This window comes from Gopherus flavomarginatus, chromosome 12 (assembly GCF_025201925.1).
Source record: "Gopherus flavomarginatus isolate rGopFla2 chromosome 12, rGopFla2.mat.asm, whole genome shotgun sequence".
NCBI classification, from domain to species: domain Eukaryota; kingdom Metazoa; phylum Chordata; order Testudines; family Testudinidae; genus Gopherus; species Gopherus flavomarginatus.
In genome coordinates, this window is record NC_066628.1 from 35,701,128 (window position 1) to 35,727,612 (window position 26,485).

A 26,485-nucleotide genomic window follows, 5' to 3' on the forward strand; every position below is an offset into this window, starting at 1 on the left:
CGCGTCCCAGAAGCACCAGCGCAGCCATCAGTCAGATGCAAGCAAGCTGTCAGAAGGAGCCCTGTGGTCTGAAAGGAAAGCCTCGGGGACCAGCCTCAGTGGGCTCTCTGAGCTCCAAGAAGACAGATTCCATCTGGTTTCAAAATTGGACAAGCTGGGCTGACGTTCCAGGCTCCCAGACATAACTAGGGGGAAGGAATGAAAATAAAGAAGCTTTCCATCTAAGTCAGTGAGGTCAGAGGCAGAGAAAAATTAGTCTTTTACCAGCCAACCGATGCCCTTCTGTGTCAGCAATCTGTGACTCTGTCTCTTGGCCGCAACCCAGGACTGAAATGAGCCAAACTCCCTTTGGAACTTCTTTTATATATTTCAGAGACAGTGCTGCATATGGCTGATGGAGGTTATAGGCAAGAGGTCTGTCGGAGGGGGACTTTCACATCGCAGTGTGGAACAAGCACATTTTCATCTCATTGAACTTCAAAGAAATTTAACTCCTTCATGCCCTGTGGCTCAGGAGAGCCGTCAACGCTCATGCTTTGCGCATTAGGAAGCCCAGCTGTAGGCATGAAAGGGTTAATTACCTCTCCACTCTGGTGACTGTGCAGTAATTATAATAGCTGTGTGTTGAAAAGAGCTAATAATCCTTAATGCGGATCTTATATTTATAGTTAGCCTCTCTTCCTAATGGATCTTAAAGCACTTTATTAACTGGCTGTAAAAACGATATCTATTATGTAGAAGTCACTTCACCTGCTGCAAAAGCACAACTAGTTCTGCAGTATTTCAACCGTTAAACAGTGCCCAGCAAAACTACACAATAGATTAAGAGAGCAAGTGGAAAGGATACTGTATCCAAATTCTAACTGCATGGGGAATTTCAGAGATACAGACTAATTTCCTGTGTTGGAATTTGGCCAGGACATCAGTGCTAACACCTCTAATCTTAAATAACCACTGAGGACACAACATACCGGAGCATTTCACTATAAGCTTAGGTGGCATCCCTCCCCCTCCTGATGCCTGGAAAGGGACACTGTGTTTGAATAGCCGGTAATATACTGACATCCCCAGACCTGGCCCCATGCTGTGAATTTAGACAGCTGTCTCAATAAGAGAGAAGCGATCTGCGGACAGTCCCTTGGGGATCCCTTTTGTGTATCCGATTTCTGCTGAATGGCATGTTTGCTCCATAGACAGCAACAACTGTGCCAAACCTGAAGATTCAACTGGCAGATCCAGCAACTCATCACATTCCCATTGACAAAGACCAAGCTGTGGTCTTCAGGGAGGTTCTTATATAGTCAAAGGAGCAAGCACCTTGGAGATAAATTGTAGATTACTCAAACATTTGCCTACTGGGAACCATGTCTCCTGGATACCAGCCCTCCATTTGCCATCATGCAGATCATCTCCTTTCCTATCCACCATCTCAACTTCTGAGACAACAACAGTAACTGCTTCCACGGGAAAGTGATTTTGGAAAATCTGGCCCTACATATTTTCTATAGAGTCCTGCACTCACCAGCTGTCATTCTTCTCCATAGGCAGCGCTGGATGTTGAGATATTCTGAAAGTCTGGCCAAAAGGGGAGCAGAGCTCTTTTGAAATCCTCTCTCCTGTTGTGGGTTCTGGGCATTTTTCAAAAAATGGCTCTCAATGAATTTTCAGGGTGCAATTTTCAAAAGCATTCAGTGATGGCCTAATTCCGCTCCCACTGAAGTCACTGAGAGTTTTACATTCGGCTTCAATGAGGGCAGCGTTTGGCCGATGCCAAGAGCTTTTGAAAAATCTCCCCCTCAGTGGCCTACATTTCCAAAAGTACCCCTGAGATCTGGTGCCTCTGGTTTTTTGGAGTCCCAATTGGAGACATCCAGGCACTAATTTTCAGACACCTGAGCATGCATAACATTGGCTGAAGCCCATTGAGGGAAACATTTGCAGTCACAAACTGAAGTGATTTGGAAACGTGGGTGCTCAGCACTTCAGAAAATCAGGCATTGGGTGGCTCAAACTGGGCACCGAAATACTGAGCCACCCCTAGCCAGTGAACACTTTTGAAAATGGAAGGCAGTTTCACTAAGGAAATTTAGCAGCTGGACACAAGGAGAAGGTGCCAACACCATATGACAGGCTGGCTTTCAGCAGTACACCGCCTCGCCTTCCCCCCTGCAGCTCAAGAAGTGTTCCAAGGACCACAGCTTGGAAGCTGCTGCTCAAGGCCCCAGTTCAGGAAAGCACTTAAGCCGATGATTAACTTCAAGCACATGCTTAAATCCCATTGACTTCAGCATTTGTGAAAGAGCTTTTCGGAATAAAGATGCTGTCCTGAATGGGGCCATAAGAAAGAAACATGAAAGTGGATGCATTGCTCTCTATAAATACATCAGGAGGGCCAACAGTGGGGGACAGAGAGAAGAGCATTTAAGTTACGGACAATTTTGGCACAAGAACAAATGCGTATGACCTGGCCATGAATAAGTGCAGGCTGGATATTAGAAGGTTTTTAAGTCAATCAGAAGAGTGATGTTCTGGAGCAGCCTACCCACAGCAGTGGAGGGTCTGTAATAATTGAGCAGGCCTACTTTAACTGTGAGCCTAACTGGTGGAAGGTGGGTGAAGGTTCATGAAGGGTCATGATTACCATTATAAAAAATTGTGTAACAAAAAAATTTGAGAGACAAAAAGATTTAAATAGAGGTTCTACTGGTATCACTTCAGGACTATGTTAAGACTATGATTGATAAACAAGAGGAGTGGAAGACTGGAAATCAATGGAGCAGAATTGGTGCTTCTGAAATTAGGCCTAATTGGTGGACAAAATGAGAGGATGGACCACTCCACCTTACCTTTTTTGGGGCCCTTGAAGAAAGACTTGAGGGGTGGAAAGGGTGAACTTCTGCCACCATCATGGCTGCAGAAGAAGGATTTTTACTGGGACACCCAGACCTTGCCATCATTGCCACACAAGGACCCCAGCCTGATATATGTGAGATCCCATTCTGACTTCCCCTCCCTTGTATGTCTCCTTCCATTCCCCATTATCTTCCTCTTGTCCTCTCTTTCTCTCTGCTTTTCACCTTGTCCTGAAATCAACCGTACTGCACAGCACCAGCACAACAACAAGATGAGATGGCCCAGCCAGCTCTGCTTGGCTGAGAAGGACCAGTGAAGCAAAGAGACCTGACCTGACCAACCAAATGATGTCCCTAACTGGGGAGGTGAGCCAGGGTCCAGAGCACAGCTCTAGTGACCAACCTGCCAGCCACAAGCATCCATCTGTGACTGACAAGCTGCCCTGTATCCTCCAAACATCAAGACGTATTTCCCTCATCTTTACTATCCTCTTTCTTCTCTCCCTTCTATGTCTGTTTTGTCAAAATCAAGAAAGTTTCTGTCATTCTCAACTCAAACTTAAATAGAACTAATCCTTTCTTCTCCAACCAGAAAGGCTGTTTGACAGAATAAGAGATATTAACCAATATTCACCCTCTTTAATAAGAAAGAGACTGATAGGTTTGGATTAAGTTTGTTTGCAAACTCACTCAAGTTTGGTTTTAATAGTTTTTGCTGTGCTTTAACTCTTCTCTTTTTGTGTATTTTGATTAATAAATTTCTACCCTTTGACATGAAGTTCCTAGTATGTGTTTGCCATGGTATTAAGCAGGCTGAGGTCTCTGTAGTCCAAACTTTGTATAAAACTGTTTAAAGTTGGACAGCAACACAGACACATTAACACCTTTGATTCTTTAGGCCCATTTATTCCATCTATATGATTAGAACAGGAGCATACAACCTAACTAGTTTTAAGATGGAGCTTGATCAAATTTATGGACAGGATTATACGACAGGGTTACCAGCAATAACAGAGGCTTGGAGTTGATCCAGGAGGTCCCTTCCAGGTCTATGCCCTAAAACTACCACATTAGAACAGCCTTATGATTATGGCTCCATGTCTGTCACAGAGGTCACAGGCTCCGGAGGTTGCGGAAAGTCATGTAACTTCTGTAGCAACCAGTGTGACCGAACACGCAGCCACCCCGGGAAACAGTCACACTGGCCACTGCTGGAGAAGCTCTGCAGCCAGCCAGCCAGCCCCACAGCCAACTACACCGGCCATTGCTTGAGCTGCCCCAGGGACAATCACACTGGCCGCTGCTCGGGCGGCCCCAGGGACCACCTGAGCAGCAGTCCTGGGGGTGGTGGGAGCAGCCACAGCTCAGCAGCCCCCAACAGCAGCAGTCCCAGAGGTGGCCAGAACAGCAGCAGTGGTGTGGGGGGACAGCCCCAGAGCAGTGACCTCCAAAAGCAGGGCTCCCCTCAGAGTCCCCCCCAGCAGCACTCCCCCCAGCAGTGGCCCCAGGGGCCCGCCCAGCAGCGACTCTCCCAGGGGCCCCCCAGGACAGTGCCCCTCCCTCCACAGCTAAGATTAGTCAGGGATATTTATAGTACAGGTCATGGACAGGTCAAGGGCATACATTTTTGTTTATTGTCCGTGACCTGTCCATGACTTTTATTAAAAACACCCATGACTAAATCGTAGCCTTACTTATGATCCATCTATTACAACAGTGTCTCTCTGGCACAGGCCAATGCTTATTGCTTCAGGCCATGACATAGAGCCACGTGCAGTGTGGGGGGAAGTATTCTACTAAACTCTAGGGAGATCTCAGTTGATGGTCATTAGTTTGTGCCCTGATGTATGAGGATCTAAAGCCTTTTTAATTATAACTTAGCTAGAGCAACTGCAGGTTGACACACACCATACCTCAGAATGGCACCCTGTAACCCTCCGTATTCATATTTCGTATATGGTTGTGATATTTCATACAAAGCATGCCACGTAAAGTATCATATGAAAGGTCATGATATGCTGAAACCTGCTGTTCTGTCCAAATATGGGTATCATTAGTGTGTATAACGTTAGGAGATTTTGCTGTATGGCTGTTACTGAAATACGCTGTAAGTTTGCTAGTGACATACAAAGGACCCCCGCCCAGGAGGGTGCTCCATGACCATTACATGAGCAGGGGATTTGTAATCGAGCGATTTACAATTCAATGACAGTTGCTCAAGTCCAGACACTGGGGTTTACTCGATCACTATGACTCAGCAAAAGCCACTAGGACATGTCTGGGCAAGTGTTTTCCAGGCACATGGATGAAGGGTATAAAATAAGGAAGAATTGCAGCATGTCTTGGCCCTTCTCCTCTCCCATCTATGTTGGCAGCATCTAGAATGCTGAGAAAACAAAGATTTCATCTGAGGAGACTGCTCCTGCAACTGTAACATCCAGTGAGGTGAGAAAATTGCTGATCTAAATACTGCCAAACATAATAAGGTTTAAGATTTAGATTGTGTGTTTTTCTTTTATTTTCTTTGGGAACTTTCTCTGATATTTTATGCCTACCACTTATAATCACTTAAAATCTGTCTTTCCGTAGTTAATAAATCTGTTTTATACTTTACTTAAAACAGTGTAGTTAGGTTGATGGGAAATCTCAGCTCGGGTACAAAGGCTGGTGCATGTCCTCTCCACATTGAGAGAGGGGCGGATTGGGTAATAAACTTACCCTGGTCAGGCTTCTGACCAGTGCAAGACAGTATCGGCCAGAGGTGCAAAGCTGGGGAGCTGAGGGTAATTGGATGGCACTTCTCTATTGTTAGTTCATGAGTCGCTGGGAGAAGCATTTACCCATGTAACTCTGTTGGGTGTGTCCCTGCCTGTGGATGTCTGTGTAAGTGCAGTACCTGCCAGAGGTTTGCTGCTTATCACAGCATCACAGGGTGAGAGGGAGCCCAGGCTGGTGGGACAGGGGGCTCAGCTGTACACTAGTTCCAGGTTGCACCCCAGGGACCCTGTCACAAAGATGATATTCTGATCCATATCTAATCACTTTTTAAAACTTACTATTTAACTCTGATAACATCCTGTAGCGGCGAGTTCCACCAGCTGATTATACATTTGCAATTGAAAACAAGAGACAGCACCTGCAAAAGGGCAACGTCCTGATGCCAGAGAAGGCAGACGGAATTCTAATGACTACCCTGATCAACAATAGTTTGAGCTCTTGCAATTATCTCAGCTCATTAGATGATATTTTTTGTTTTAAGTCAAAAACTCTGCCCCGAGACAGCTTTTCCCAATGGTAGAACAACAAAAGACAAAAAATAGACTCAGGGGGTGGGAGGGACAAAAACAAAATCCTCACACATTTTAAGTTACAAGGGGAAAAAAATTAAGACTCTCATGTCTAGGATCGTTCCCAAAGTGTCATCTATATGCAAAATTCTGATGTGTTTCTTTTTTTTAATCCTTATTTTTGTTTGCAGAACCAATTCTCTCAGTGACCATTTCAAAACAAAGGAAGCTCCCAGTGTTTATTCCACAGCTGAGGACTAGGTGAAAATAACTTGCATTTCAGAAGGAGTTTTTAGAAAAAAGCAATGAAGTTGCTGCTGCTTCAGATCATCAAGAGTAGAATCCCTCTGAAGACTGATTATTGGCACATGGAACAAGCTCATGGTTCTTAGCAAGAACCGCCTAGAAGATGACATTATAAAGTCAACAGAATTAACTGGAGGACGGCGACAGTCTATTTTTCCGCTTCCATTCTTCTTCTTCATTTCTCTCTTCGTTTAAAGTTTGATTTGCTGTTCAGATGGCTCTGAAGCCAAGGAGCCTTTGAGATGAGTCTGAAGCATTTTCTGACACTTCCTCCAGCTACTTCATTTCACCCTTTGCACTCCCTCTGCCTTCAGCAGCTCCCACACAGACTCGCAGCTTGCACCGGATGGCAATCTTTATGAGGAGGAAGTGTCCAGTCACAAGCCCTACTATAATGCTCCATGATTTAACTTAAGGCTGCGATTTTCACAGTTGCTTTGAGAAAATAGATACCCAGCTGGAAGTGGGTGTGCAAATCTCTTAGAAGTAGGGAGACCAGATGCCCTGTTTTTATAGGGACAGACCCATTTGGGGGGAATTTTTCTTATACAGGAGCCTATTACCTCCCACCCCCTGTCCTGTTTTTTCACAGTTGCTATCTGCTTACCCTATGTAGGAGGCTTTTAAAAATCTCAGCCTAGATTTCTATGGCAAGTATTGTATTTTAATTAAATCCTGGGGTTAAATCCTGACCTCACTAATGTCAATGGGATTTCTCATACTTCAGTGGGGCCAGGATTTCATCCTAACAATTTACTTAAAACCACATGAGGTCTGATCCTGCACCCCTTACTGACATGGGTAATTACAGTGGTCCTAATACTGCAAACACCTAAGCACATCAATACATTTATTCATGGAACACAAAGTAAGAGTTCTGTACATGCATGTGTCTGCAGGATGGGGCCCAAGAGAATGACGGTGTGAATAAGGAGCAAAGAATCCTGTGGCACCTTATAGACTAACAGACGTTTTGGAGCATGAGCTTTCGTGGGTGAATACCCACTTCTTCAGATGCATGTGAATAAGGGTTACTCCTGTGATTAAGGATTGTAGGATCAAGCCACTGTTATTGAACAGACATGTATTAGATAGGTAATGGGCAAACCTGAACACATACAACTGTCACTTTATTTATAAAACAACACAGACCCCAGCGTATTTGGAGATGGGGATGCAGCTCAATTAAATACAATAGTTATAAATCAATAATGAGCATCTCTGAAGGGACCTTTAAATCAGGAACTTTAATGAACAAACGTGGAGAAGAAAAGCACCAAGTACCTTACTCTGCACTCCTCACTCAGGCAAAACACCCCATTGAAGTCCATGGGAATTAGTGGTGCTCAGCACTTCTCCAGATCAGATGCTTGGGGCCTGGTTCAACATGTGCTTGAGCCTTTTACTGAATCAGGGCTTAGATGAGTTAATACATCAATCCAATGTTGTTAGAAGGACAGTAACCGCACTGTACAAGGGCCAGGAGTAATGAATACAGCTAGTCAGGAATTGTGCATAGGAATGGCTTTTCCATCAGGGGAAAATCGAAATGATGGCTCCCTAGCAGCCTACCTGGAAGGCTCCTAACGAGTTCAAGAGCCTTCCAGGTGAGCAGCTAGCAAGCCAAAAAACTCAATTTCACTTCTCTCAAAATTACTATCAGGTGGGTACCCAAATGACTGACAGACCATACTTGAGGAGTAGTTATTGCTGTTAAAATGGGTCACTAAGAGACAAAGGGGAGCAGATAAAAGTCTTCAAATATGTTAAGGGATGTTATCAAGAGGACGGAGCTCAATTGCTGTCCTACCTTCAGTGGATATGAAGTTATAGTAATGGGCGTAATCTGCAGCAAGGGAATTTAGGGAGATTTAGATTTAGGTTGGCTATTAGGCAAAACTCGTACAATAAGGGTAGCTAAGCAATTCATAGACTTCCAAGGAAGGTTGTGGAATCCCCATCATTGGAGGTTTTTGAGAACAGATTGGACAAAAACACCTGTCAGGGATGGTCTAGACTTCTTGGTCCTGAGGTTTACTCAGCATAGGGGACTGGACTTGATGACTTCATGGGGTCCTTTTAAGCCCTACATTTCTATGGTTCTGTGAAGGTGCAAATTGCTGGAGGTGCCGCTTACAAAGCCAGTGACATTAACACACCTCTTTGCACTTGGCTTCAGATAATCATTTTGCGCTTACAGCAAGTGTTGCAACTAGTGGTATTTCACTGGGATCTGTAATGCATGTTAATTGAATATCTGTTGAGGCTTGATAAAACTGTAATAAGATATGTATCCATTTCTGTTATTGTCAACCCTCTTTACATTAAATATGCTCTTAATAATCCATCACTCCTCATGCAGCATACAGGCCCTCTTTCTGAACTCTAAATGAACTGCAGAAGTCATATACCACAGGACCTGATTCAGGCCCTACAGGCATTGGTGGAAATCATGGGTAACTCCAAGCTCAGCAGAATTACCCTGTTGTAAAGCCAGCAAAAACAGCTTCAGAATCAAGCCCCAGTTTTCGAAAGGGTCAGCCTCCCATTGAGTTACTGCATTTTGTGCCCACTTGGAGTTTTGCAGGGCAAATAGCCATTGGTGTTGGCATAGCAGCACTGTGCCCAGCTCCCTTATCTCCAGGCTCAGTCACCTAGTTAGATATTTAGGCATCAAGTACCATGGTGATGGGCACAGTACAAAAAAATGAATAGAAGAAAATATCTGAGCCCTATGAAATGCATCCCTGAATTACTTGTGCCTGACAAGTCCCGGGTACAAAAATCAGAGGCCACTTCTGATGGTCAGGCCCTCACCAAAGCGATTTATTCATATCCTGGAAAAAGCTTTTGTTTATGAAATTCTGTACACATTGCAACAGCTAGAGCCTCTCAAACAAGAAAAATAGGGAGACAACCACATCCACAATCAATACACTAGAAAGAAGTCAACAGAGGGTGGGGGCTTAATTCTGCTCCAAATTACATGACATAAAGCCAAAGTAAGCTTATTGTCTTCAGTGAGTTTACACTGCTGTTCAATATTTTCATCAACGACTTAGATATTGGCATAGAAAGTACATTTATTAAGTTTGCAGATGATACCAAACTGGGAGGGATTGCAACTCCTTTGGAGGAGAGGGTCATAATTCAAAATGATCTGGACAAATTGGAGAAATAGTCTGAGGTAAACAGGATGAAGTTTAATAAAGACAAATGCAAAGTGCTCCACTTAGGAAGGAACAATCAGTTTCACACATACAGAATGGGAAGAGACTGTCTAGGAAGGAGTACGGCAGAAAGGGATCTAGGGGTTACAGTGGACAACAAGCTAAATATGAGTCAGTGTGATGCTGTTGTAAAAAAAACCAAACATGATTCTGGGATGCATTAACAGGTGTGTTGTGAGCAAGACATGAGAAGTTATTCTTCCGCTCTACTTTGCGCTGGTTAGGCCTCAACTGGAATATTGTGTCCAGTTCTGGACACCGCATTTCAAGAAAGATGTGGAGAAATTGGAGAGGGTCCAGAGAAGAGCAACAAGAATGATTAAAGGTCTAGAGAACATGACCTATGAAGGCAGGCTGAAAGAATTGGGTTTGTTTAGTTTGGAGAAGAGAAGACTGAGAGGGGTCATGATAGCAGTTTTCAGGCATCTGAAAGGGTGTCATAAGGAGGAGGGAGAAAACTTGTTCATCCTAGCCTCTAAGGATAGAACAAGAAGCAATGGGCTTAAACTGCAGCAAGGGAAGTTTAGGTTGGACATTAGGGGAAAAGTTCCTGACTGTCAGGGTGGTTAAACACTGGAATAAATTGCCGAGGGAGGTTGTGAAATCTCCATCTCTGGAGATATTTAAGAGTAGGTTAGATAAATGTCCATCAGGGATGGTCTAGACAGTATTTGGTCCTGCCATGAGGGCAGGGAATTGGACTCGATGACCTCTTGAGGTCTCTTCCAGCCCTAGAATCTATGGGAAAAAAAACCATTTAGCCCTGGGTCTTTGAGTTCCTTTCAAGTAGTTCTTTCTCCACTATCACCCATCTGAAAGCTGCAGGAAAAGTTAATGTTAATTTGAGCCAGCAGGGACACTCATTTCTGACCTGCAGTTCCTCCAGGAGCTCTACAACCGATGGAGAAAACCAAAGGCAAGTCTCAACCAGTGAAGAAACACTTTATGTTGAATTCTTTACTTAGCTTTTTAATTAGGTGGTAACTGTCCTAGACAGACCTACAGAACTAAGACCACTAAGTGGATAACGATTGACTATTTCCATCAGAGTCAACATTCACTGCTTCTCCCAGATACAGGAAAGGGGAGAAAATCTTCATCTCTTTCGACCTGCAGCTACAAGAAAACTGGACCGGTACAATACAAGCCACCCAACAGATTGTGGGTGAAGTTTGTCCCTATACAAAGAGTCCATGGAAGATTCATCACTTAAGCCACAGGGTTTGATGCTGACCCAGTGTGATGAAGTGAAGTTTTTCACCTTGTTATGTTGCATGTGAATCTTACTGTCCTATACTAATACTGTGTGTACCTCAGTTTCCCTGTCTACTGCACCAAAGCCTACATAGTGACTTTTGCTGAAGCCCTCAGAGCAGGTGAAGCTGCCCAGCTGCCTGCTCGTAAGGTATGGCTGATGCCCTTCCCAACCTGAGACCCAGGAGGGGGAGGTGACCAGGTGATATTTTGCCAGGAAGCAGGACAAAGACCAGAGGAGGAGAAAGGGGTGTTGCGGAGGCCAGGCAGCAGGGTCCAGGGCAGTCTCCTCTCTGGGACTTGGAGAGGGGGGAGTCCAGGGCGTCTGGCCTGGGGGGAGTCCAGGACAGACTTTGCTGAAAGTTGCTGGTTTCTGTGCTAACAAGCTCTGCTCTACGCTGTGTACCTGTTGACTAATAAACCTTCTGTTTTACAATGCTGGCTGAGAGTCACTGCTGACTGCGGAGTTGGGGTGCAGGGCCCTCTGGCTTTCCCAGGAGCCCTGCCTGGGTGGACTCACTGAGGGAAGTGCATGGTGTGGAAGGGGATGCTGAATGCTCCAAGGTCAGACCCAGGAAGGCCAAAGCAGTGTAAGCTTCTTGCCCTGGCAACAGTGTGCTCAGAGACAGGAGGCTCCCCCGAAGTCCTGACTGGCTTCATACAGAGCCATTCCAGAGCATCGCTCTGGTGACTCTGTGACATCCAGCACAAGTGTAACTCAGGATTAACTCTACTGAAATCCAGAGAGTTAACACCAGTGCAAAAATGGAGCTAGCAAGAGGAGGATCAAGGCTCATGACTGCACATTTTCTCTCACTTCATCTGCTAGAATCTTTGAAATGACCCATTCCAGAGAAGGGCTGTGTGTGTGTGAATCCTAGGAAATGGTCCGGCAGTGGGCCGGTTGAATTTATTATACCAAATTCTTCTTCCAGGTTTAATGGTATAAATTGGAGGTCATTTCACTCAAGTCTAGGAAGGCCCTATGGTTCTACACTGATGTAACCAAGAATAGAATTTGGCCCAGAGAACAAACTCCATGGGTTAAGGTGTATTGCAGAAAGGGAAGGAAGGAAGGGGTGGACTTGAGTTTCTCTCATCCTGAAGATGAAGCAGTGATAAGATCCTAACAGTCACTAAGCCAATTACAGCCACTCAAGGAGCTATGGGAGACTTAAGTGGTACATGGCCAGCTGCCCAGGGCTGAATTTCCTTTACTGATGAACCAACTTGTTTTCAGCTGTGCTAGTTGTAGGATGGGGGACACTTCACATCACCTCTGCGCTTCTCCAACCCCAGGGCTGCAGGGAGTCAGTTCTGAGTTTGAAGGTTGCTTTAATTTACAAACACCTGCAGCAGCCTCCAGGGGCTGGATACTCCAGGGCTACAGAGAAGAATCCTCAGCTAGCAACTTAGGGTGTGTCCACACTGCAAAAGAAGGCGTGTTCTTAACTTTCCTTAGCTGACACCGTTAGCTAACTCAGGTTAAAATAGCTGTGAAGACACAGCAACTCTGCTTTTAACTCGGGTTAGCAGCTTGGTTCAAGCCTATAGCGGAACCAGGGATTGCATTCTAGCTGCTAACCTGAGCTGCCATATCTTCACTGTGATTTTAACCCATATTAAGACCACACCTTTTTCCTCCATGTAAACAGACCCTCAGGTTAGCTGTTAGAGTGGCACAAAGAAGCCTTATTGTGACTAAGGAGCTGACCCAAGAGTCTAGGCAGCTGGTGATCAGACTAAGCTGGAATGGCTGAGGCTGCCAGTCTGTTGAATGAGGGACTCTGTTAGAACTTGCCTGTGTTTGAATATAACATCTTTTGCTACTTTGCCTGGAAGTTGCATCCCAAATGGATTAAGGTGCTTGGAAGAAAAGTCTTGCTGGGGAAAAAAATCAGTCACGCAGCAGCTGCCATCACGTGACGAGAGTCAGTGTACTCTGACTCCAGCGGTCATTGTTACAAAGGCAACTACATGGCTAGTGACCACACGACATGCTCACACCCACCTGCGGGAAACGTGGGTCTGTCTCTAAAGGGAGACAACTTGACTTCAGTGAAATGTGCAAGACAGAAGCGGAAGGCGTTGATCTCCCAGCATTCTATTGCTCAGGCTACCATCAGCCAAGTAAACACTAATTCCTGGGAGAACAGACTTAACGGAGTTCATGATGGGAACAATTATGAAGGGGGTGGGGAGAAACAAAAACTCCTTTGTACTCTGTCAGGGAGAAAACCAAGACAAGCGCCAAAGGCAGCATTACATGTTAATCTCTTTTGAAGCCAACTAAGCAGTTTACCGGCACTGGCAGCATTTTGGAAGCCATCTCCCTAGCCCCTCCATACAAATGCATCTAACAGGACTACCTCTTCAATTGACCCAAGAGGTGGATTTAATCCTGGAGGGAGTACAAGGAGCTCTGGAGGAGATTTAATCCATCTCCCCTTAGCAACTTCATCCCCAGGGGAGACTATTCTCACCCATAGCTGGGCTGGCATGCAGAACGCCACTTTAATCAGCTCTCCCAGGGAGGAAGCGTTGTTGTGTCATTTTACACAGCAGACAAAGGGAAAGGGATATTATTTGTGTTTTCTTTCTTGCTTGCCTTCAGCACATGATGATTCAAATGCTGGAAATGCTTAGAGGGAAAAGACACAGTGAATCTCAGCACAGCAGGAGCAATGGGCCAAATTCAGCCCAGATGGTGTAAAGCGATGTAAATGATGCATCCCTGAACCTGCTAATCCACAGACGACCTAGTGGGGGGCTCAAGGCAGGGGAGCACAGTCTGTGGTACTGCTGCCTCCCTCCCTCCTGCACTGTTTTCTGCTGTACGGAGGCAGATTTAGATTTCACCAGGGGACCAGCTTTTCAGCTGTAGATCACTGACTTTGAGAGCATGACTCTGATTTACACCAGCTGGGGATCTGGCCCAGGAGCCCTGATTTTTTGAGAGGGAGAAGGTGCACTTTGATTAGTACAGAGATACCCTAGCCATGCCCACTCCCCAGCCCAGGGTTGTGCAGAGGAGAGGCCATGGCCAAGTCCCACTTCTCCTCCCCACACTGACTTTCTGCCTCAAGGGTTTCTGCAAGCGAGGTAGGCCTCAGGCTGCATTTAGTCCAGATTCTGCTACCTCTCCCTCTATCCCTCATCACTTAGACTTCTGGCTGAAATGGGGATTTTAGTCTGAGGCCCCCATCACTCAATTAATCAAGGGGTGATGTGTTTATCACCACAGCTGGGAGAGAGCATGAGTGTATGTGAGGGGGGTGTCTTTCCTTTGCTCCGGGACTGTCTTCTGGCCTGACCAAATGTACGTTGGCTATCCCAGGCTCTGGATTGGGCCAATTCTCTTGAAAAGTTCTCCTTTCCCTGCTATTTCATTTGTACCCAAAGTACTTAACTGTCCAGAGGTAAATTGGAACAAAACAAACAAGCAGCTGTTTTTTATCCAGAGCTAAAGTCAATGACATGAGCAAGCTGGAGCATTCTTTGTGATGGACTTCAGAAAGGTCCGGCAGAAACTCCATTCAGCAAGTAGTACTGAGTGACAACACTCAAATACAACACACGGATAGGTTTGCCAGCTTTCTAAATCACACAAAACCAAAACCCCTGCCCCACCAATGAGAGCTGCAGAGCTAGTGCTGGGGGCGGGGGCAGCGCGTGGAGCTTCCCTGGCCGCCCCAGCACGTACGAGCCACAGGGACCTGGCGGCCACTTCCAGAGGCAGAACGGAGCCAGCACAGGCAGGGACCCTGCCTTAGCCCCGGGACACTGCTATGTCGCCAACCGAACTTTTAACGGCCCGGTCTTCACAGCGCCAGGGTCTCTTTTCAACCGGGCATTCTGGTCAAAAACCAGACACCTGGCACCCCTGCGCACACTGTCAGAACAAACTCCCACTAGTTGATCAGTGGTCATGAGGGCAGAATATTTCTACTTAGGAAATGCCGATTGGCTCTTTCACGGGGATGACTACATGTATCATATCGGCTAGCACTGTCTGCCCACCTTTCCTCTTGTCTGAAGCTATTGCTACACTCTTTACTGTAGCAAACCCCCCACTGATGTCACAAATAGATTTTAGTGGTTCAAGGCCACTGGAGTGTGGCAGCTTTTGGCCTGCACGGCTACATAGTACCCCCACCACACACTCATGCCACTGGATAGTGCATATAGGCCTGGCTGGAGCCCTAGGCATAAACTAAGAGTATGAAGCAAAGTAAGCCATGTCAGTAGAGTAACACCAGGTATTGGCTAAACAAGTAAGCGCATCTAACCAGAGAGGATGATACAAAAACACCCAGAGTTCTTAAATAATCACATACACAGATTCCCATGAGATTATACAGAAACACACCAATCCCTTGTAAGATACGGATGGGATGACAGGATAATGGATGAGGAGGTTTCATTTGAACTAGCAGGTACAGTGGTTTGAGCATTGGCCTGCTAAACCCAGGGTTGTGAGTTCAGTCCTTGAAGGGGCCACTTAGGGATATGGGGCAAAATCAGTACTCCTCTACCTCAATAACACGACCTGATATAACACGAATTCGGATATAACGTGGTAAACCAGAGCTTTAGGGGGGCAGGGCTGCGCACTCTGGTGGATCACAGTGAGTTCAATATAACACAGTTTCACCTATTACGTGTTAAGATTTTTTTGCTCCCGAGGACAGTGTTATATCGAGGTAGAGGTATTCTTGGTCCTGCTAGTGAAGGCAGGGGGCTGGACTCGATGACCTTTCGGGGTCCCTTCCAGTTCTATGAGATAGGTATCACTTCATATCAGGGTGATAACAAACAACATGGAGCATAATATGTCACTTATTTGTATCAATGTATAAAAGGAGAAGTCATGGGAGGGGCATACATCGGCTGAGGGGACAGCATCCTGTTTGCTGACTGAGCTCTTATCTTGTACCAGGCACACATGTGTTAGTGTCCCTGTGAGCTACTCGACAGGGAGCTAGTAACGTGCTTTGTGGACAATAAACCTGGCCGAGAACCTTCGTCACTGATCCGAGTCTGTGGTCTTTCTTTCTGAACAGCACCGAGGTCTGCCGAATCAGAGTGTGCTGTGCACTCTGCTGGTGCGGCTAACACTGGAGCTCCAAGAATAGCAGCATTAACAACTCTGCAGCACCAGCAACACACCACAGCACTAATAACATGCACCATCCTCAACTCCCCATCAGCTGTCCCATCCAGCACCCAATTCTCTCTCCACTCTCCCACATTTCTGCTGTGCTGAAGCCCCATCTCCTGACCCCTCAGTCAATTATGGGAGGTGAGCAGGTGCAACAAGAACTCACTCCACAAACAGATGAGCAGGATCCCTACATGGCCTGGGTAGGGGGGTGGAGGGTGGATCAGGGCAGGAGGCAACCAGAGATTGGAGGTGTCAGAAATACACAGGGGTGAGGAAAAGAAGGGAATGGGTTACATCCCTTCAATCCTAGGACCTGCCCTTGTGCAACATTTCTCCCAGTGAGCTTCTCCATTAGAATCAGAATCCTTTGCCTATTCCCTCTCCATCCTCGATAGAGTACTTTTATGGGTATTAAAATGTAACACACACAGTTGATCCCCTAGTTTCCCATCATAGTGTCTCCTTTTGAGACAAAAAAATAAAATAAAATGGCAAAAAAAGTCACTCGCCACACTTCCACTCCCTGGACACCAAACCTGTCTACAACCACAAAGCCTTACACAGTCCTGAGCCAGAACCTCTGGTGCTATAAGCTGGCACAGTCAATGGAGCTACACCAGCATATATCAACTGAGAATCTAGCCCCTTGCATTCAGATCACCCAGGTTCTCTATACACCAGGTGCCATCAAAATGTTGCACCAAACACTGCTTGAGATTCATGGTTTACATCCCCCTCCATACACTTTGTAATGTTCTCGAGAAGGCATTGTGAAAATGTCAGTCTCCATCTGATTTCCTCCCTCTCTGTCCTCCTTGTTTATGGAGCGTGTAATGACAAAGAGTTGAATGGAAATAGTCAAGCAGCCCATACACTTAGCATTTCAATTAATTCAAGATCTGTGGCTCTAGAAACACAGGCCCCTACCCAGTGAGCTAGTAGAGGGAGCTATTAGACATGGGTACGTCTGTCACACTCCAGCAGGAAGCAGCAACAGACAGGCATTGACTAGTGCACTACCACTTTCCTAGACTCATTATCCCAAAAGAAGGATTTATTCCACTACTAGTCACAAGGAGCAAAAACCAGCACAAGTTCTCCTCTTTTAAAATAGTTTTCAAAACAGTTAAAATGCCAGTTACCTTCGGTTCTGATGGTGAAGGGAGAGTCTCCCAGTCTTTTGGCTGAAAACTGGCCTCCCAATGATGTCATTAAGAAGCACAGAGTGAAAAATCCAATGCCCAACACAAATATCCTGAGGGAGGAGAAAAGGAAAAGATAATGTGAGACACACTCAGTAATGGCTTTTCTGCTAAACAGGTTGTCCCACAAATTACTAGTAAGATATGGGTCTCTTCACTGACAGGCCCACATGTCCTGTGGTCTTATTCTCAGCAAAACCACTTCCACCCAACACCCCCTCAACAACTCACTTGCACTGACTTTTTTTACTGAAAATTCTGTATGAGGGGGAAAAAAGGGGGGGGAGCATTTAGAGGTGGAATGGGCAATCGTGCCATGTACCTGACCTCTAACCCTCAGCAACTGATTCTTAATCCTGGTCCTCTTGGCCATTCAAAAAGGGTTGGCCAAGTCACCAGTGTTGATCTGTTTTAGTAACATAGGAAATACCAAGCCAGATCAGACCAATGGTCCATCTAGTCCAGCAGCCGGCCAGGCTTAGAGGTGCACTAGGCACTGAGCAGCTCATTGCTGTCAAGACTTAGGTGGCTTTGTGTATGCCACCCAGCAGAAATTTTGGTGCCTAGGGGACTTTACTGGCAGAAACAAAAGCACCAACAGAACATAGGTGCCTACTGGGTTAGCTAGTAGCCAAGTGGGGGTTCTAAGGATCTAAATTTTGGACCTAGGCCCCTAAAGTGGCAGTGAGGCATTTAAATCTCTTTGTCGGTAGAGCTTTTTGTGGTTGGCTTATGCCCTGAAGCATGAGGGTTGATATCCCTCGTAGATATTTTGCCTTTAATGACCCTGTGGATGCTCTCATTATTATCCATCCTCTATTGAATCCTAGTGCGTGGCCTCAGTGATATCTTGTAGCAGTGAGTTCCACAGGATGATTATGTGTTATGTATGATCACTCTTAAATGTATTGCCTTGTAATTTCATTGGCTGTCCTTTTGTCCCATTTTGCATAGTCGTCCGCTGTTATTTCCTTTCTCCCTGCTCCCTAGGGGAATCTGTCCAGCCAATACAATTTAAGCTAATAAACTAGAGGTGAAAGGCTTCACATTCTATTCCCAACACCTTAGCCATCCAGCACTCCTGCTAAGAGGTGTTGACGAGCACCGTACAAATCCTTTCTATTGATAATGTCTTCATCATTATGCAAGGCCTTGTTTATGCATTTTAATTTTCATAATTATGATCTGGCAAGAAGCGATGGTTAAACTCCGCATTTAACAAACAATTCAGATGATAGGGGAAAGAAAGAAGGAACGCCCCCCCGCCCCCCAATTGCTGAAGAAAAAAATTCAAAGGGTCCATGCGTTCTAGCATCTCATTAGAAGGAAAAACTTCACAATTTCAAATGGATTGCAGAGGAAGGGGAGGAAGCTCAAGATTTTAGGTACTTGAAAAGATGCACCAGGTCAAATCCTAAGTCGGTTACTTGGGAGAGAAACAGCATTTAGCTCGGTGGGATTTCTCCTAGGAGGAAGGAGATTTGCGGGGGGTTCACCCTTAGTTTATAGGCTGTCTCTTATTTTGTTCCAATTTTCTCCCTTTCTTATGGGGAGGAAAGTGGGGCTGGGGGAGGCTCTCCATTCAATAGCTCATCTCCATGGAAGTTTGGACTGCAGTTCTTTGCGCTGGTGCTTAGTATTGGGGAAGTGGCCAAAAGATACCAGGGGCCTAACTGAACCTCACACTGGTGTCAGTCAGAATTATCTCCATTGAAATCAGTGGACTTTCACAGTAAATGAGAGCTGCATCCAGGCCCGTTTCCAAAACTAGTCCATTAACTTCACCTGTTGTTGAACGTAGAGTTAATGACCATGTAGCATCTACATTCCGAGCTGGCTGTTCATCACGTGGACTGTCACCACATATTAATTTAATTCAGGATGCTTTGATTTTACAAGGTTCTGGTGACAATTCTACCTAGAATTCTACCCTGGGACTGAAGTATTTACAATCCCCTGCTTTAGGACTATGTCCAGGAGGAGAGTGCCAAGTTCTGCCCAGTTTATTTACTGTCAGTTTGGAATAGAGGCATAGTTTTTAAATAGAGTTATTGAGGATTCACACAATTATAACAGAGCAAAATCTGGCCCTGGAGATTTATATTCTGATGTTCTATATATCATTTGGTATCTGGAAACGCATGCAGGAAAAGACTGCAGCATCCTTTGAAACCATGAGCTTTCCATGGTCCTGAAACACCAGAGGCCTCTCACACTGGATCACCAGACCTCAAAATGCTAAGCAGCATCATTAAACCTCCAAGGGAACAATTCATTCTTAGCCCTGGAGGGTGGGAGGGAAATCGGTCTAAGTTACACAACTTCAGCTATGTGAATAATAATAGCTGAAGCTGACGTACTTAGATCTACTTACCATGGTGTCTTCAGGGCAGTGAGTCAACTGCTGCAGCTCCCCTGTCAACTCTGCCTGCGCCTCTCGTGGCGCTGGAGTACAGGAGTCGACGGGAGAGTGCTCAGGGGTCAATTTATCTCATCAAAACTAGATGCGATAAATCGATGCCTACTGGATCGATCGCTGCTCGCTGATCCGGTGGGTAGTGTAGACATATCCTAAGGTTCTGAGGAAAGAAATGGCTTTTCTACTTACAAGTTTTCACAGCACTCCCCTTTAGTTCCCCAAAGAGAAGCATAGAGATGGCTGGCATTATAGCTGACTCGTGATTAACTTTTGGCTCCATTGGGTACTGCTGGGTAGAATCACTCACTGAGGTACCTTTGATTTTGAAGTTAGATGCATTAGAAGTGAGCCATTCACACAAGTTTCTATAAAGAAATCCTCCTCTCTATTATTTTATCTCCTCCTGCTATGTTTACAGAGTGCTAGCAATCAGCAACTCTTCTCCATTCCCAGGGTACGCTCACAGATTTGGGACTTTTCCCTCGCCATACTAAGCTTATCCGGAGAATGATTAATGAATACAGCTGAGTGCGACTTTGATTTCAATGGGCCAAAGCTCCAGTTGGTGCCTGGCAACTACACTGATGCTATGCTGATTTGCACCTGTGTGGATCCAGCCCATTGACTTGAGTGGAGATAAGCTGATCAAATGCCAGCTGACGTGGTCTCAATAGATTTAGGTGACCACTATGGACTGCAGACCAGCCACATTACTACACAAAGCTGTGGGGGGCATGTCTAGATTCCAAGGGTTTGCCTACACCGCAGCGCTAACTTAAGTGTGGATAAGAGAGGCCAGCTGCTCTTGAGTTAGTCTAGCTCACGTGAGAACATCCACACAGATGTTTGGATTAGCAGCACATTAGCTACATCCCCACTGCGTTAGTAGTGTGAGCATCAACAGCTCTCAAGTGTCAACCCACACCCCCAGTAGCTTGAGATTAAAGCACCACTTGAGTTAGAGACTCATGTGTGGACAGGAGTCGGATTAAGGGAGAACTTGAATCATACCTCGAGCTAAAGCTGCGGTGAAGACAAGGCCTAAGAACATACGCAAGTCTCACCACATGGTCACTACATGAAATGGTGGCTCAGGATCTGTAAGGGCAGAGTTCAAACAACAGGGTGTGCCACAGGTGAGGACTGAAGTGCACTGGTAAATTGGTGGAGGCAGGGAGAAGTAGGGCTAGAATAGGTGAAAAGCTGCAGATCATGACACCTTTAGTTGATCTGTGGGATGCTCAAGGCCTACACTAGCAGGGAGTGAAGAACATCAGAAAAGCTGTGGGGCAGGGCTTAGACCTAGAAAATAAGTGGGTGCTGCAGGTTGGGCTTCCCTCACCACCTCAGTCCTACCACACTGGTGTTTTTAGCCTTTCGGTTCCAATGCTTCAAAATATTCCCACCAAACACCATTACCAATGAGTTAAACCAGGGAGAATCCTTGCCACCAGTTTGTCTAAATGACTGGGGGGGAAACACCCCCTGAGGTGCTTCAGCCACAGTTAATCACATCTATTTTCCTGTGATATAAAATCTCAAGGAAAAAACATCTCTTGGAAAAGCCCGATACAAGTCTCACACTAGTTTAACAGCTGCGTAACCCTATTGATTTCATTTGCTCCCAATTTACACCAGTGTAAGTGCAGAATCAGGCCCTAGTGTACTGAAAACACTGTCCAGATACTTGAGTCTCTTAGCAAGACCAAGCCCCCAAACTGGTCACCTGGCCCCATCCCCAAATCCCCACATACATTTCCCCTCCTGTTCCAGTCTCAGGCCTAATTTTAATCAGATTTGGCCAGTGTGCTATGACTCATTGCTGTTACTCCTACTTCAAGCCTTATTCCCAGGATACTGCTAGAAATGAGATTTCCCTGCTCCCAGAGGGGGAGCTCCTTCCACTAATTTCATCTTAGTGTTTAACAAACATATTTATGGAAGTGATTGAACAGCCCCTCTCAAAGTGGCGCTGGCCCCGTCCCCCGCTGAAGGCAGCCGCCAAGCCCAACACAACGCCTTGGGCGCTGCTGTTCTATTAAGCAGAGTGTCATTCAACAGGAGCAAAAGCGACAGCTCTAGATGACGGCTGCGTATAGTATTTGACACAATTGGCACAGCTGGTGAATTGCTACAGAGTAACTGCTTTCCTTTAGCCCCCTCCCTGCCCGTTCAGGGTGTGCCCCAATCCACCTCTGCTTCATCCATGAGTGTTGCACCTGTTAAGTCAATCAGAGTTTTGCCCTGGACTTCACTGAGGGCAGGATTGGCTCACAGCAGTGAAATGAGGATGAGTGATATGGGAATTTTTCCCACCCCCTCCTCAACATGCAGCCCAACAGTGGTTAGGCACCTCTCCCTTCTCTTCTATCCTCCTTCCAGGAGGCAAGTTCTGCTATCCAAAAGCAACAGCCTGCAGCACAACCTCACAGGTGTGCCCCTTCTACCCATTTGCTATCTCCCCAACCTGTCTGCCATCAGATTGGAGACAAAATCCCTACCAAGCCAATGGAGAGGTACCATCCCCTTGCTGACCCACTCCCAAGTCCTAGCAGAGCTACCTGTCCCACCTGTTTGCCTGGATGGTCCAAGAAGGTGGGCAGTCCAGTGACTGGAGCACTAATCTAGGAGTTGGGTAATCTGTGTTCAGTTCTTACATCTGCCACAGACTCCCTGTATGGCCTTGAGCAAGGCACTTAGCCTCCTTTGTGTCTCAGTTCCCCATCTGTATAATGGGGATAATCACACTCCCATACCTCTGAGAGGTGTTTGCAGGATAACTACATTAAAAGACCGTGAAGTGCTCAGATACAATGGTGGTACGTGGGGGCAGATAAACTCTTTAGACAGATGAAATTTCAGCAGCAATAATTCTCAAAAGCTATCCCATGTGAGAAAAGATAACTCGACCCTTCCTTCCATCCCCCCCCAACCCCATTTCCTTTGGCCAAGTTTAAAACCCAGCATCCTGGTTCGTGAAATCCACTTTGAATGCTTTTGTATTACTTGGACCATCAGAAAGCACTGTGATGGGTTTGTTTTGATTCAGACCTAATCTTTATATTTTTAATTCCTTACCCGTAAGACACAAACAAACAATGCCCTTTGGAGGCTGGATGTGCACAAAGTATGACTCCTCAAATCAGTTTTAAAGAAAGCACACAAGCATTAGAGAAGAGTTTGCATGTTAATGGACAGTCCACACACACACAAAGACATACAGCAAGGAGTTTATGCAAATCAATAGTCATGGAATAAAAAAAAATTGTAGTTGTTGAGGGGGAGGAGATCAGTAAGTAGAAATGCATAAATTCATGTGGGAAGGGGAGCTTGGAAGGTCTGACTTTGGATGAGATTCTGCTCTTGGTTACAGTTTGAATCCGGAGCAACCACATTAACATTATTGGATTCAAACCAGTGTCACTGACAGCCAAAGCTGGCTTTTAATTTGAATGCATTGATTCCCCAGTGGGTGCAAATATCACCAAGAAAGGTATAAAAAACCTGTGACTAATACCCAACTGATATTAGCATAACAAATGAATTAGCAGGTACAGTATGCAAGAACCACACATCAGCTCCCATCAAGCTGACTTAAAGGCAAACTTGCTTTGATTCTTGACATTTCAGTCTGGGATTGATTCCCCTGGAAGACAGTGAGTGCTAGGAAATTTGTTTAGATGAATTATTCAATTTCAGCTCCCTGAAGCTGAACAGCAAGATGGGGTGCAAAGGCCAGGGGGAGGGAGGGACAACGGTAAATAGAGCAATAAAAAGAACTTTACCTAAAAGGTCTCAAGGTGACAAGACATCTTCTGATCATTATTTTTCCATCCGAATTGACTGTGATCATTGTTCAAACTTATATAAGAAATAAAAAGGAGGCAACCCGACACTTTAGCCAGTCATACGCTGTGGTTACACAGTGCCCATGGTTAGGACGATTTGTATACAGAGTGGGGAACGCACCCCAAACCAATCTAACTTCATCGAGAGGGGTTTTAGCTCTTCTGCTCCAGGTAATCTACTTCTCTTCCAATGGAGCAACCCTGGTGAACGTTTGTCTGCTCTGAATGAAATAGATCTTAACAGCACAAGCACGACTGAACCAGGTTCTCTTGCAGGATTTTCTTATTCACATTTTGGAGGCAGGTTGTCGCAAACAGCAGCACTTCTGTCCATCCATCTCTCCCCACAGCAGATGGAGCAGCTGGGAGACACCCTGACTCCTTCATCACATCCACTTTTTGCTCTGCTTCCTGTTCTCTCCAGATTTCACCTTAATTGGAGTCAAATGCCAGACCCTCACACCACCACCACCTCCCCCTACACACACAAACCAGCATTCAGCACCTCCAGCTAGTTGCTGTCCTCTGGGAAGGTTTCCCAAGTCAAAAGTCTGCACTGTTCTGGATTCTGATGGTGTTCCCAATCCTCTATGTCCACAGATGTGATATCAAAGCCAGCTCCATCCGATCCTGGGAGCTCCCTTGCACAATCCTAGGTATTCAGCCTCTTGCTTTAATCTGAGCAGGCACTGCATTGTTTCCACCAGAGAAGGCTGCACTGTTCCAGCTGGGATTGGCGAAAACCTTCATGTTAACTTGTGGATTGGGCACCATCTAGTGGTAGCCATTGGATGGCATCAGTTGCCTTCTGTTAAGGAGTGATTATGTTAGTAGGGCTGAGCCAGCAGCTATGCTGGCTCTTGGAACTTCTTCGTTCCAGAGATTTCAACGTTTCCTTGGCTGAAGACCTATATTTTGAAATCTCAACCCCTGGCAACTTTTACCAAGACAACTGAGCCCCCATCCCTATCAGTGAACTCCTAAATTTTAATAGCAACAGTAAATCTCACATTAATAGAGTACCCTTTATCTTAAACTGCTTCACAAACTATCAACAGCAAGCACCTCTAAAATGCAGCCACCTCTGGGGTGAAAGACAGGAGTCAACCCAAAAACCACCAGGCAGCACAACAAATGGCAGGGCAAACCCCTACTCTGATGAAAAGTGCCTGGGGATATTTAAAACTTGGAGTAGAAATGGCCTGGAGTCCAGCTCTGCCTCCCTCGCATCAGTGAGGTCACTGGGACTGCTCCTGTTTTACACTGCTGTAAGTGAAATCAGAATCCATCTCCTTGTCTATTCAAGTTTCATCCACAGAGGCCCTCAGCTGCTGATGCACAGGGCTCATTGCATCTGTGGCAATGAGATAGACCTGCTGATCTTCTGCATTGTTAATAAGAGCATGGCCCTTTGCCGTATAGAAAGAGTGAGATTTATCAGAGAGGCAGCACAGTGGTACCGGTCACCTCTCACTAACCAGCTATCAAACCCATGTAGCAAAAGCACTTGAAATGGAGTTAGTCCAGATTTACACCAGCATACGTTAGGGCAGAACTTAGCCTGGCAAGCACATGTGTGACACTGACAGACCCCAGTCATTGGCAGGCAGGACTGCACCTAGGGCCTCTGGTGCTTAGTGCATGAGCCTCTATGGTGTGAGCCAAAAGCCAACTGGCTGTAGAGCAGACTCATCATCTCTCCCTAAGTGGTCTCAATGCCACTAGATGGGACAAAACACCACACCCAGGAGGTGCATGGATTACACATACATAGGTTCTCAACCTCCCCACTGAGAAGCAGCCACCATTAGTTCTGCCTCAGTGCCAGGGACTGCACTTGACGACCTAGTGAGATTTCTTCCAGTTGTCTGTTTCTGTGATGAAAGTAACCTTAGCACCGATGTGATAACTAGTCATTACACTGCTCTACAGCCAAAATGCTTCTGAAATAAATGTAGTCCAACTTTACTAATTCTGGGTCACTGAGAATGAAAATGATGCATAAAATTGTTGATTGGCTCTAGTTTTCAAGATATGCTATTGGGTCAGTATATATGACCCTTGACTTGGGAATGGCGGAGGATAAGTGAGTTATAAAGGGAAGGGATCTCAATTTAAACCAGAAATGACTAAAATACATCTTTGACTGGATCTATGAATAAATCTATGACTGGGTTTGGACAGTACTTGCTTTTTAGGCAAAACAATGAATGATGCAATCTGAAGCTGGTATTGCATCATACATGATATGAATTGCATCATGTTATTCCTAGAAGTCATGGATGATGCAATCATAACGAAGCTTACATCACTCTGCTGAACAAATTGCCCCATATCAGCTCTAGAAATCATACAGTGTCGTGCTCTCTTATTTGTCAGTATTTGATTTTGCAAAGGGACACATTTCTGTTTAGCCAAAGTGAGCAGAGATGCCTCGTACTTGTGTGAACAGTGCAGATAACTTCTGCTATGTTTGTGGTGAAGTGACTTTTGCATCACAAAAGCGCAGTATAACCACTATGGTTAAGAAAGCCTATCACCTTTCTTTTGGCTGCAAAATTGGAGATCGGGACAAGAGGTGGGCCCCACACATATGCTGCAACACTTGTGCAACAAATCTTCGACAGTGGTTGAACAGGAAAAGGAAATCTATGCCTTTGGCAGTGCCAATGATTTGGAGAGAGCCAACAGATCATACCAGCAATTGTTACTTCTGCATGGTGCCTCCAGTTGGGAAAGGTGTGTCAAAGAAGAAAAAGTGGACTGTGCATTATCCAAACATTCCATCAGCTATACGCCCAGTACCCCATGGAGAAGGACTGACGGTTCCTGATGCACTAGAATCATTCTCACTTGAGTCAGACCAGGAAGAGGAAGAGGATGAAACTTCTGGTCCTGAACCATCAATGTCACAGGACCCACA

General features: G+C 45.6%; 2 protein-coding genes across 4 annotated transcripts in view; one reads left to right on the top strand and one right to left on the bottom strand.

The window, feature by feature from the left end:
* MGAT5B (alpha-1,6-mannosylglycoprotein 6-beta-N-acetylglucosaminyltransferase B) overlaps positions 1–24,250 on the bottom strand; it is a 176,082-nt gene extending 151,832 nt beyond the window's left edge. For all 3 annotated transcript variants that reach the window (XR_007768724.1, XM_050919257.1, XM_050919256.1), the window contains exons 1-2: positions 23,500–24,250; positions 17,236–17,348 (exon numbers count right to left, since the gene is read on the bottom strand). Coding sequence is in view for 2 of the 3 variants with exons in the window: in XM_050919257.1 (XP_050775214.1) it covers positions 17,236–17,348; positions 23,500–23,567 (181 nt within the window). In the remaining variant the exon portion in view is untranslated. The remainder of the gene's footprint in view (positions 1–17,235; positions 17,349–23,499) is intronic.
* Positions 1–26,485, top strand: part of MXRA7 (matrix remodeling associated 7) — an 836,957-nt gene that overhangs the window by 589,516 nt on the left and 220,956 nt on the right. The gene's annotated exons all lie outside the window — the stretch shown is intronic.